The 12464-nt window shown below is 33.9% G+C and overlaps 2 protein-coding genes across 2 annotated transcripts; one reads left to right on the forward strand and one right to left on the reverse strand.

Moving 5' to 3' along the window:
• Window positions 1-209: 209 nt before the first annotated feature.
• LOC114191787 (transmembrane protein 120 homolog) lies at window positions 210-6375 on the forward strand. The gene is made up of 10 exons (XM_028081180.1): window positions 210-622; window positions 706-784; window positions 880-974; window positions 2015-2119; window positions 2232-2311; window positions 4989-5079; window positions 5168-5275; window positions 5526-5612; window positions 5827-5895; window positions 6033-6375. The coding sequence occupies exons 1-10, from the start codon at window positions 407-409 to the stop codon at window positions 6162-6164; spliced, it is 1062 nt and encodes a 353-aa protein (XP_027936981.1). The 5' UTR covers window positions 210-406; the 3' UTR covers window positions 6165-6375.
• Window positions 6376-9748: 3373 nt separating this feature from the next.
• Window positions 9749-11067, reverse strand: LOC114189872 (proteasome subunit beta type-2-A). The gene is made up of 3 exons (XM_028078593.1): window positions 10783-11067; window positions 10588-10711; window positions 9749-10298 (listed from the first exon to the last, which is right to left on the reverse strand). Exons 1-3 carry the CDS (start codon window positions 10938-10940, stop codon window positions 9966-9968), a joined length of 615 nt encoding a protein of 204 aa, XP_027934394.1. The 5' UTR covers window positions 10941-11067; the 3' UTR covers window positions 9749-9965.
• Between the last annotated feature and the right edge of the window lie 1397 nt (window positions 11068-12464).

A 12464-nucleotide genomic window follows, 5' to 3' on the forward strand; every position in this document is an offset into this window, starting at 1 on the left:
AGCATTTCCAAAAGAATACAGTGTCACGAGGATGCTTTAATAAATAAGGATCCACTTAATTAATTAATTAATCATTTTTATTAAATTTAGTTATGTTTTTGTAAAACTGTATTATTATTATTATTGTTGTTATAAAACATGTATAGAATTTTTTTTTTTCACTCAAGATTAAGAAAAATTGGAATAGGAAATGCTGCTTGAATTGAAGTATTTGAGTATATAATTAGGTTTCAATTGGTTGAACTGTGAGGCTTAACAGTTAAGAATAATAAAAAGGGAAAATGTAAGATTGGATTGGTGTGGAGTTGTTTGTTGCGTTGCGTGTGCGTGCGTATCAGTGTCAGTATCAGTATCAGTGAGGGTGGGTGCGTGAGCGTGAGGGAGAGCGTTTGCGCTGGTGGTTGCAATGGAAGAATCGTCGATTGAGGAATCAGTGGCGAGCGTGATCGAAGAAGCGAAGGAGGTTCAGGAAGCAGTTTCTGCGCACATCTCTAAAGTTTCCTCCGACGAGGAACCTCTCCGCCAGCGTGTTCGTCTCGTCGATTCCAGAATCCACTCGCTCCGTTCCTCTCTCGATTCTCTTCTCTCCAACAAACTCATCGCTCCGTCTTTAGCCGATAAGGTTAATTGATAATTCACACACAAACACTCTCACAATTCAATTGCTGCTTCCGTCATTTAATGGATCTCTCTGTTTGGTTGCAGTTGGATGAAGATTTGCAGAGAGCCAGATGCATCATCGTCGACAGTGAAGCTTCTTCGCTTCTTCCTGGCCATGCACAAGGTAACTTTTCTCCGCATCTATAGTAATCAATCAACTGTTTTTTTTTTCTTCATGTAATGTGATTTATGTTATCGATTCGAATTAAATTGCTTTAGGAAGCTTTTTGAGGATGTTTCTTGGACCTATCAACGTGCGTGCCTCCAAGAAGGATGTTCAGCTCAAGGTCAAAGAAGAATACAACAGTTACAGGGTATAAATATGTACTCATATACCTCCCTCTCTCCTCATGCACCGTTTTTAGTTGTAAACATTTGCCGTTTTCCTTGTGTCACGCAATTACATGGCTATGTCAAAAATTGTTTACAGTTAGTTTCAGACCACGCTTTTACTTTTTTGTGCTGTAGGATTTTTTCAAGCAGTTATGTTTTTCCTATCGTTTTCATCTTGATTGATGTCCTTGTTTCACCGTCGCGGCATGCAGCTTGTTGAAATCCTTTTGTGGAGGATGTCGAATTTTGTCTTGTGGTTGTGCGAAATTGCATGCTTGATTGATTTCATATTTTTGTATACAATTCTTTTATTTATCCTTGCAGAGTTTTTGCGCATTAAAATGACTATTGTACAAAAGAAAGAAAAGGTGTTGCGTGAAAATAGCATGGTTGACATGAAATTGGTTAAATCTGTGTGCTATAGTTGTTGGTCCCAGATAGCGGTGTTGAGTGGCCTTCCTAGAAACAGGATAGAGATTAGGTTGGTGAGCACCATACAAAGATTATGTATAGGATATGAATAAGTGGTACCACAATCATATAAATGCTCAAAAACCAAAATATTAGCCAACATTGAAGAAATACTCATTAATTATTCACATTAATTAACTACGGCGGTCAAGGAACACGGGGAGTACAGCATTAAATTTTAAATAAGTTTAACTCAAGGAGGACACAAAAAACGTAGGAAGTCATGAAGAGCACACTCAAGCCTTATGAAATCTTCAGAACAAAGATTGAACGGAACAGGAGTTGCTGGTAAAAGCACAACATGACAGTGGATTTGCTGGAAAATGGTAAAGCTCAAATAAGTGAGGAAGCACAATATTAATTGGGATGGGGATGGGAATCAAAGTTCATAAATCAGCATTAAAAGGTTGCATCATCAAATGTTTGGAAACACAAGTTGTTGCTCTGCACATTGAAATTCTGCCATTTACAGCCATGCCTCACACAAACACCTGTTGCCATGCACAGAAAAATATTTAACATTTATGAAAATGATACTTCTTTTGTTCAGGATAGAACTGCCCTGCTTTTCTTGCTTTTTCCGTCAACCCTGCTTATTCTAAGATCTTGGGTTTGGGCTGGGTGCTTGCCAGCTTTTCCTGTTCAGATGTACCAGGTATTTTCTTTAAAATTGATCTTGATTGATGTTATATTAGTATATTTACCTGCTTACATGATGAAATATTTGTTGGTAACTTGTCATTGAGTATTATCATTGTCATGATCAGGCCTGGCTGCTATTCCTTTACACTGGTTTGGCATTGCGAGAGAACATTTTGAGAGTCAACGGAAGTGATATTCGTCCTTGGTACAGTCATTAAACCCAATGTTTGCATGGATAATAGTTAATTAATGTGTATTGGGTTCTTGGCTTCATGCTCGTTGCTTTGTTGTTCTTTAATCAAATGACTGAAAACTGTATTCCCTTCATACTCTACAACTTGGCTGTGCTGTGGTGGATAGTAGAAGACGTTATTTAATTAGTTGGGTTGTGTGTGTAATCCATAAGCCTATTATAGAGGAAGGATTAAGCTTTAGGAATATTGAGTCATAGAAGTTTCCCTAGTGTGAAGGTAGGTTGCTGATGAAGAGGAAATATGGTTTTATTAGTGTGGCTGTGGATGTTACTGTTGGATTTATTCTACTTAATTTATCTCTTCACCACTCTTTTCTTTTATTTCTATGGAAGGTACTACAGTAGTACGATTCCATTCCTAAGAGAATTTTGGTTAGGGATCCATTATTTTGGTTCTTTTGCAGTATTTTCATCTTGTGCTATTGTGCTTACCTTGCAATTTGTACGTGAACCAACTATCCTAACTTAAGCTATTAGGTAACCATATATGTATGTACATATGTATGTATGCATGTGTGTGTGTGTATATATGGAGAGAGATCCAATTACACTGGTGTATTTTTCCAAATGTTATTCTGTACAATATCTTTAGATTGGATCATTTTTTTTTCAAAACTCACTGTTAGATTAAACTTTCCATTGAAAGAAATCATATATACAAATTTTATGCAAAGGTAAAATTATATTATGCCTCATTTATATAGATCAAGATTGGTGTAAGGCTTATTTTTCAAAATAAACTACACTATGAATCATTTAATCACCTTCTTGTTGTTCAATTTCAACAAAGTTTGACATGGATAATCATGATTATAAGAAATTACACTAAAATATGTTCAATTTTATGATCATATATACAAAATTTTATTTTCATATAAATCATGTGATACCTCGTTTATATAGATCAAAATTGAAGTAATATAGTATTCAAAATATACTAAAATACTACACCATCTTGATCACTTTGTTATTATTGTTCAGTTTTAACAAAATTTGTCATGGATAATATATGAAACTATAACTTAACAGTTGGATTGACAGAATTTGATATAAGTTATGAAGTTATTCACTGTATAACATTTGATAAAAGTTATATGATTATATCCCTATAATTTTATCTCTCCCCGTACATACATACATATATGTATATACATATGTTTGTGTGTGTGTGTATGAATGTACGTATTACATGGGGAGAGCTCAAATTACAATGATATAACTTTTACCAAACACTACACCACTCAATATTTTTCAATTGGACAAAGTTTTTCAAAACTAACATTTAGATTAAAGTTCCTTTCACATAAATATGATATATACAGTTTTATATTGATATAAATTATTTGATGCCTCGTTTATATGAATAAAATCAATATAACGTTTACTTTTCAAAATATACTAGAATATGATTCATTTAATCACCCTGTTATAGTTCAATTTTAACAAAAATTTAGATGAATAATCATCATGATATGAAATTATAATTTAACTGTTGGATCAATAAAATTAACAAAGTTATTCACACCGGTACAATTTGATTTCTCCACACACAGCCACACATATAACAGTTCTCATTTTAAGAATGTGACTGTTATTTAGAGTGCACTTAATTGGTTAAGATTAAATGTTAATTAGTAGTCACATCACGTAAAACGTTAAATGCATTTATTTTTGTTGATTCTTGACCCCTCAAATAGAATGTAATGGTTTATATCCATTGCTCTCATTTCCCCTAATAATCAAGTCTAGTGTTCTCACTTGTGTGACTTCTCTCTATATATACATATTTGTATGTATCCATCTCTCTGCTATTTACATATATTTCTCAAGATCTCCATCTCTTGTATTGTCCACCTTAATGGTCACATATTCTTGAACCTTCCCAAATATCTTGGTGAACAGCTTAAGCAACCACTAAATTGATGTCTTGGTATTGTGATACACTAGGACTTTTTTAACACTGATTCTTTGACGCATGTGTAGGCATCAGAAGGTACTTTCGATTGAAATTTGTAGTGTTATAAAATCTATCTAACGAATTGGAATATATTTTTTTCTGTTGTCAGGTAGCTTGTACATACTAGAGATAAATTAATTGTTTGCACTATTTGTAGAGTGTTGAATATGTGCATCTGACTTAAAGGTCATTTTCCTCCAGCTGCTTTTGAGGTTTTGCTGGTTAGCAGAATATAGTGTTCCAGAACTGTTATTTTGGTTGGTGTTTGGTTTCAGTTGAATGTTGTCAAATGCCAGATATTCTGTGGTTCATTCTCTTATATTTTGCACAACAGCTTTTCTTAGCTTGGTTTTTAGTGCGTTCTGATGTCTGTTTTACAAAGCAAGTATAACACTAAGAGCTAATAATTTTTTCTTTGACATTTTCTGTAAAGATGGTATCTTCCATTTCTTGATAATTTCAATTCCCATCTAAAATTTCTCCTCATCTGGAGAGAAAGTTACAAACGAGACGCCCCTTGCCCATGTTCTATGAAATTAAAAAAAAGGGGAGAGGAATCGTATTTAGTTTGCGTGGTCACCCTCGCATGACATTTTGGGGGAGGGTGGAGTGTTGAGATTGGTTTACATGGAAGAGAATCTTTTGGCAAATAAACTTTTTGTGCGGTTACAGGTGGATATATCATCATTATTGTGCTATGATAATGGCCCTCGTAAGTCTCACTTGGGAGATTAAAGGACAGCCTGATTGTGCAAAAAAGCAGGTTAGTTCCTACGCCTGTGAATATAGATTTTTCTTCCTTTTACTTGATCGTGTTGTAACTATTATTCATGTTTCAACAATGCATGTAGAGAGGTGTACAACTTTTCTTACAGTGGGCTATGATGCAAGGAGTTGCAATGCTTTTGCAAAATAGATATCAACGCCAAAGACTTTACACTCGTATTGCCCTGGGAAAGGTGCCAGCGTTGAAAATACTATTTCTTTACTTGTGTATTTCCTTTCCTATTTTAGTTATATTTTGCCCGCCATCACACAAACTCTTTGACTCACTATTTCCTGTTACATAAGTCTGGTCATAACTTTACAAATTTGTTTACAATCATATGATTAAAATTTCCTTTTTTTCCCTGTTGCATTATTTTTGTAGTTAAAGAGTTGGTCTAAAAATAGATATATAATTTTTGATATATGTTTTTCTTATTTTAGGCTAAGAGGATGGATGTTGTGTGGGGGGAAACAGCTGGCGTGGACGGCCAACTGTGGTTGTTGTGTCCCATACTCTTCACGTTGCAGGTAACAACATGGCTGCTATGATATACGTTACACTAGTTATATTCTTGTTTGATATTAAAGTTCCTATAATGTTCATGATTTATATTGTGTTGTGTGACAGATGTTATTTGGGAAGCATATATTGTGTTAATTTGCTTTAAAACAAATTGTTGTGTTTTTATTAACATTCTGAAAGTCATTGCCTTAATATATTTGTGCTCCTATCTTGGTTCAGGGATTTGAGGCATATGTTGGACTTTTGTTGCTCCGGACTGCAGTTGTTGGGGTTGTTTCTGAGTGGCAGGTACTAGTTTATTTGTGTTTGCTTTCTTACTTCGCTTGGTTCATCAATTTGTTGATTGGAACAGAAGCAAATAAATCCAATAATGTTTTTTGGCCTAGATTAGCCTTAGACTTGTAATAATAGAAATTCTTGGGCAGGTAATATTTTGCGGGGTTTTGTTGGTCTTAATGGCTGTTGGAAACTTTGCAAATACAGTACAGACTCTGATGGCGAAATCAAGATTTAAGGCAAAGATGAGAAGAAGCAAGAGTAAGCAGAGGCTGAATTAACAAGTTGTCACTTTTCTTTAGTTTCAAAATAGGATCAGGATTTTTTGCACTCATTTCAGTTTTGACCACAGTGCAAGGGTTATAATTTTGGCTTCGTGTAGCTTCAATCATATTTAACGAGTTTGAGCATAAACATAAATTTGGATCGAACGATAATATCCTACGATTTCTGGCGCCACCTTTTTGGGTTAGAATGCCTTATTTCTTCCAATGTCTCTGGGTTGACGACGTAACACTTCCAATATCCAATAAATACCTAATTGACTCGAAAGTCCAAGCAAATTATTCCCAAAATTAAAATTAGAGATTTACTTAACCAATTGTAGAGCTTTCTAAAATGCTCTTTTCTATTGAATCAGGATCGTACCATTTTATCATGTCCCTAAAATGTATATAAATTTATTATTTATATTTATCTTTTGGTCCAACGAAAATTATTTTTAAATGTTAATTAAATAAATGAGTAATATTTCCTTTTCAAACGGTTTTGTACCGACAAAATGCTATTAAGGAAATTATTCTATCCTTGATTCGTCAATTAAAACGTACTGCTCAGTGATAAGTGTCCCGGACTATCGGTATTTGTACTTCATCCAAATTTTGATGTTATTTTGGTTATCATGGTGTACTAATCGATTATGATCTTTCGTTTTATTTTTTCATGTCATTTTGGTACCTAAAAATTATAACTATAATTATATTATATTATAATAAGCTGTGGTAATTGGTTAAAATTTCTATAGTGCAAGTTGTTAAAAAATTCTGTGATAATTTTCAAATCAATTTAGCACTTTACTCGATTTAAGTAAAGTCCTGTTGATGCTCTTGCTTGCTTCCTGCTTTAGTGAGAGCACGACCAATGATAATAATTCCTGTATAACATATTCTAGGATTCAGGCTTTAACAATCCTGGTTTATTTTTAAATTTTACTCACTCCATTAATATACATATGAATATAATATTAATTGACATTCTTTTGATATAAAATCTGCAATGTAATATTGCATCTATACGAGTGATTTCCACTCTAATAAGGGGGAACTTTAAATTAAATGTCGTGTTACCGAATCAAAATTTGACACGTCTTATATTCAAGCAAATAGTTCTGATAGAGGCTTGTCCACTCCTTTACTATATACTCCATCCTTGAAGATGATGCCAAAGGTGACTTGATTTGTAACAAGGCAATTACGTGTTTCACCTTGTGTCACCTTCAATCAATATTTTCAGTTTCTTGTAATACATTCATTAAAATGTCACCAAAGGTTTAACAGCACATGCTAGATTTGGTCATCCTTCTAATAAAACTAGTAATACTGCATTAAAAATTCAATTTTAATATTCCGTATGGTTTTCTAATAGTCATTATACTACATGTACCTTTTTGCTTGAACTGACCATTTCTCTTGTCAACCTTTTGATCTAGTGCGCTGACTTTACCTGGTCTAAAGGATATAACACCAATTCACCCGTGAAAAGTAATGACTTAACAGAACAATCTGGTGGAAATAAAGTACCAGCAACTCTTAAATGTGGACTGGTCTGTTTATTTCTATTCAAGGGGGTACATGCTTTGAACTACTACTACCTTCATCGATCGAACACCTACATCAGTTCTGCTTCAGAAGTGTCCTTATCACCTACTATCGAAGGATCCGCCTGTATATGGACTCCACGGTCTACGGCTGCCCTGCTTTGCCAACATTACCTTCAATCTTTGTCGGCTACCTATTTTGGTTATAAAGAATATTGGCTATAATGTGGACCAAGAATCTTTTTCATATCTCAAGATTTTCTCTTCTTTAAAGATACATTTCCATTTTGACAATTTTCATCAACCCTATAATGTTACAGATCTTTTTACTGATCCTCTCTAATCTTTTACTACAACTCATACAGCTCCAGCAACCCAAAACAGCCTAACACACCAATTGGGCAGTATAAAACGTTACATGGACCACTTGGCAAGCCTCTTAGAATATCAACCCGGCGCAAAAAACCCCAAACTTACCTCCAGAACTACCACTACAATACTGTCCTATAACTTCACCACAATTCCTATGATAATTTGCCACTTTTGGGATGCAAGTATCCAAAACCCATGAACCTGTTTTATATCCCTAAGCTGCCAAGCTTCCTAAATGGCAGGTAACAAAGCAAGAAGAGTTATCAGCCTTGGAGACAAATAATACATGGTTTGTTGTCCAACCTTATGGTACAAATTTTATAAGTTGCAGATAGATCAGTAAAGTTGACCACCAAACCAGTTGTAAAATTAACCATAATAAGGGTTCTTGTCTTTGGCAGCAGCAATAAAAGGCTGGCAGTTACTTCAAGTATACATCAAGAATGCCTTTGTAGGCAATCTTTTCGAGAAAGTCTATATGGATCTTCCTCTCTCGTAGAAGGTTGAGGTGGATAATACAGTCTCTAAATTACACATGTCCATCTATGGATTAAGTCAGGCCTCTAAACAACAGTTTACCAAGTTTTCAGCGGCTATCCTTGGCCAATGCTTACTCAATCTTAAATCTAATTATTCATCTCTTAAAATTTCGAATTGGGGCCAGGTTATGTAGCACTACTGGTATATGTAGACGATATAATAATTAGGCTAAATCCAATAGCAACCAAGCAAATCAACATCTCAAGAAACTATCTCAAACACAAAATCCTTGGCAACTTGAAGAACTTTCTCAGGCATTGATTTAGCTTACTCCAAGCAAATAATATACCTGTTCTAAGGAAAATATGTAGTATCAATGTTAGAGGATACTATTTTCGTTCATTGCAAACCACCAATTCTGCTAATGAAATGAAGGGAAATGTCCATGAAGGTGCTACAACCAAATTCTTCATAATATTATAAAGTGATTGGAAGGTTGCCATACGTTATCATTTCTAGGCCAAAAAATTCTTACTTCCAATATCATGGCTAACCCAAAAGTTCTCGAATGAACAAGTGCACAATTTCTTTACCTGCCTTAAAGGAACAACTTCCCAAGGTAAACTATTCTCCTCTTCACCTGCTCAGCATCCTAAAGCTTATGCAGAGGCTGTTTGGAGAAATCATTCAGATACAAACAGATTCACTATGGATTTATACATTTTTTTAGTTTGTGGAAATCACTCAATGCCTGGAAATCTAAAGGGGTTGTGTATAGTATTCACTAAATGGATCGTGTAGTATTCATTTAGTTTCTATTAATAATACATACAATTTGATGCGGAAAGCCAGAATGGTAGACTTAGTCATTGTTGGGGGCGACGGCCTTGCTTACTTTAAAATTTATACTTATTATTTGAAAATAAAAGTGGGATTTTCTATAATGCACAAGCATATTAATTTCTTAACAATATTTAAAAGAAAGAATGTTATTAACACACATATACACACACTCCATTACCGCTGAGTTATCTAAGTTCTTTTCTCAAATGATTTTCCAACATGACTGCATCTGCATAACTTGCTACTTTACTGTGCTAAGTAAGATTGCCCAACAACCTAAATAACTAAAATCCTCGGGTGAATACAATACTTGAAAGATCATTCCACAACAGCAAAGACAAGGAAGACCCAGTATCCAAATCCATAAAAATCAAGACTACCTCATTATAAATTCATTTCTGGCAGAGAACTAGTCATCGTTCACATTAATTCAAATGATAAACTGTCTTACTTCAGTGCATAATCTATAGACCATGATTTTCAGAGACATTACAAAACCAGTAAAAAAATTGTAAAAAGATAAAAACACAGGCATATGGAATGAAGTCCGATGAAAATTAGGGACAGTTACTCAAGCGGAAGGAACAGGAGTGTCCTTGACTGATTCACGCCATGCATACTCCCTTGCACCATCCTTGTCAACAATTTTAATAACAAAGTTGGGTGGCGCAACAACCAGCCTGGATCTGATCTCCATAATGCACTTATCAACGAGATCAATTGCCTCTTCAACTGACATTCCACTATGGTAGTGTCTGTCCATCATTGAGAGCGAAAAATAGGAGCCATAACCAAAAGCCCCTTTTTCAAGCTTGTGAAGGGTTGCAATGTAGTCAATGTAGTACAGTTCAGGACCAGTCTCTTTGTCATATCCAGCAAGAAGGATGTTCACGGAGTACGGGTTCTAAACAAAAAGACAGATTAAGATTTGAGACACCAATTTAATTGCATAGCCTAAGGCATTGTTCGGAGAAGCTTCTCCATAAACACTGAGTAGGAATGCAAAATGAATCAAGCTCCTATTAGCTAAATCGGGGGAATCAGATGAGATAGCTTCTACAGAAGTTAAGTGCATAAATTGATTTAGCTCTAAGGAGAAGCTCAGTCAGTTTTATATGCTGATTCGTGCAGTTACTTAATCGAAACAGGACCTACGAACGTTAAAAGAATGGGCACTAGGGTTTGGAAGATACCTTGCGTAGAGCGGTGGCAAGTTCGCCACGTGTGAAATTGGCAGCGGCGGCGGTAGTGAGAGGGATACCGTTACGGAACTGGTACAAGGCGACGTTCTTCTGAATGTATTCTGTGAATTGAACCCTAAAACGAAAGGGAATGAGAGAAAAGAAGAAGATTGAAAAAGTGGGAGAGGAAACCCTAACCCTAGATACCTGTCTCCGGGTTCACCGCTAGCGGCGATGAGTTTGTGAGAATCGAGGACCATGATCTTGTCCTCGTTGGACTTGTGAACGAGGATGCTGTGCACCGCCGATGAATCCGCCACCACGATCGCGAACCCATTTCCAACCAATCCGAATACACACTCCATGTCCGATTCTAATTCTTCTTCGTTTTCTTCTTCTTCTTCTTCTATGTAAGGTAGTGAAGTTGAGCAAGGTTTTGATGCCGCAAAGTTTTATATCTCACCAAATTCCTTTGTCCCTTTGAGCAAGAAACGTTTTAATTTTAATTGGTTAAATAATTTCATTTCGCTACTCCAGTTCGAGACTCTAAATTATTATTAAACTTTTGTAAAATTAATCTAATTTTTTATTATTATTAAGCTTTCATAAATTTTGTTTTATTGAGTCAATATTAAATTTATTTAGTACAGGAAATAAACGTTTATATTTATACTTTTAATCAAGTTTTTGTCGTTTTAACATTTTATTAAGTGAATGTTTCATTATCATTGCTGATACTATTATTTTTCTTATTCAACAAATTTTATATAAAAATAATATAAATCATTTATCATTTAATATTATTTTATATTACTTATATAATTTTATAATTGTATTGTATGGCCTACCGTTAGCCAGACCATCGGTCAGGCGATCAAAGGACAAGCGATCGTCCGACCGGAGGATCGTGCGTCTTGATGGTTGTCTCTATAAATATAAAGATAAAGTTCAATTGGAATGAATGCAAAAGCCGTTCAATCGCGAGTTTTCTCAAAAAACTTTAGATGGATTACCACATTAATAACTTAAAGAATCGTCCACCTGTAGTAGGCAGCCTGCGATCTCTTATCTTTAGGTCGCCTGACCGATGGTCTGACTAGGAATGATGGTAGGCCATACAATACAACAATATTTATGGATAAAAATTAAATAAAAAATTAAATGATAAAAACTAAATCAAAAAATAATTATAATATATATATATATATGACACGTATATTTTCATTAACAATAAAATAAATAAAATACATAAATCTAATTATTTTATTAAAAACATTTATACTTTTTTATCATAAGCAGGTGACCACATTTGACTTTTATTAGTTTTTTTAAAAAAAATTGTGTTTTCCCAACTTTTAATTCCTTCTAACCTTTTTATTTATTTTTATATTGATTATGATGTCACGACTAACCAACACAGATGGCTTATTAGACTCCAACCCTACAAAAGTGGGCTAAACCATAAATTTGTGCAAATTCTTAATGCACCTTCTTATTTTTTGTCTTGCTTTCTATCAATATTAAAATTCCTATTTCTCCTCTTTTAAGTTCAAAAAATAAAAAATAATATTTGAATTGTATACATAATTTTTAAATTCTATAATTTAAAAATTTAAAATATTTTTAAATTACATAATTTGAAAGTATTTTTTTTAATAAAAATTTTAAATTATACAATCTAAAAGTAAAAGATATTTCTGAATTATATAATCTAAAAGTTAATTTTCACTTTTGAATGGTATAATTTGGAAATTATTTTTTATTTTGTAATTTAAAAGTTATTTTTGACTTTCAAAACATATAATTCAAAAGTTATTTTTATATTTCAATGTATTCTAAAAAAATTGAAAAAAATATTGTTCAAATTATATATTGAGAAATAATTTTCA

This window comes from Vigna unguiculata, chromosome 7 (assembly GCF_004118075.2).
Source record: "Vigna unguiculata cultivar IT97K-499-35 chromosome 7, ASM411807v1, whole genome shotgun sequence".
NCBI classification, from domain to species: Eukaryota; Viridiplantae; Streptophyta; class Magnoliopsida; order Fabales; family Fabaceae; genus Vigna; species Vigna unguiculata.

Bases quoted from the DNA above. Each gene is read 5' to 3' on its own strand.
- LOC114191787 (XM_028081180.1), top strand. From the start codon at position 407: ATGGAAGAATCGTCGATTGAGGAATCAGTGGCGAGCGTGATCGAAGAA. The intron at 975-2,014 runs GTATAAATATGT...TCTTTTGTTCAG, and splicing joins AAGAATACAACAGTTACAGG to GATAGAACTGCCCTGCTTTT. The intron at 2,120-2,231 runs GTATTTTCTTTA...TGTCATGATCAG, and splicing joins TTCCTGTTCAGATGTACCAG to GCCTGGCTGCTATTCCTTTA.
- LOC114189872 (XM_028078593.1), bottom strand. From the start codon at position 10,940: ATGGAGTGTGTATTCGGATTGGTTGGAAATGGGTTCGCGATCGTGGTG. The intron at 10,712-10,782 runs GTATCTAGGGTT...CTTTCGTTTTAG, and splicing joins AGCGGTGAACCCGGAGACAG to GGTTCAATTCACAGAATACA. The intron at 10,299-10,587 runs GTATCTTCCAAA...CTTTTTGTTTAG, and splicing joins TTGCCACCGCTCTACGCAAG to AACCCGTACTCCGTGAACAT.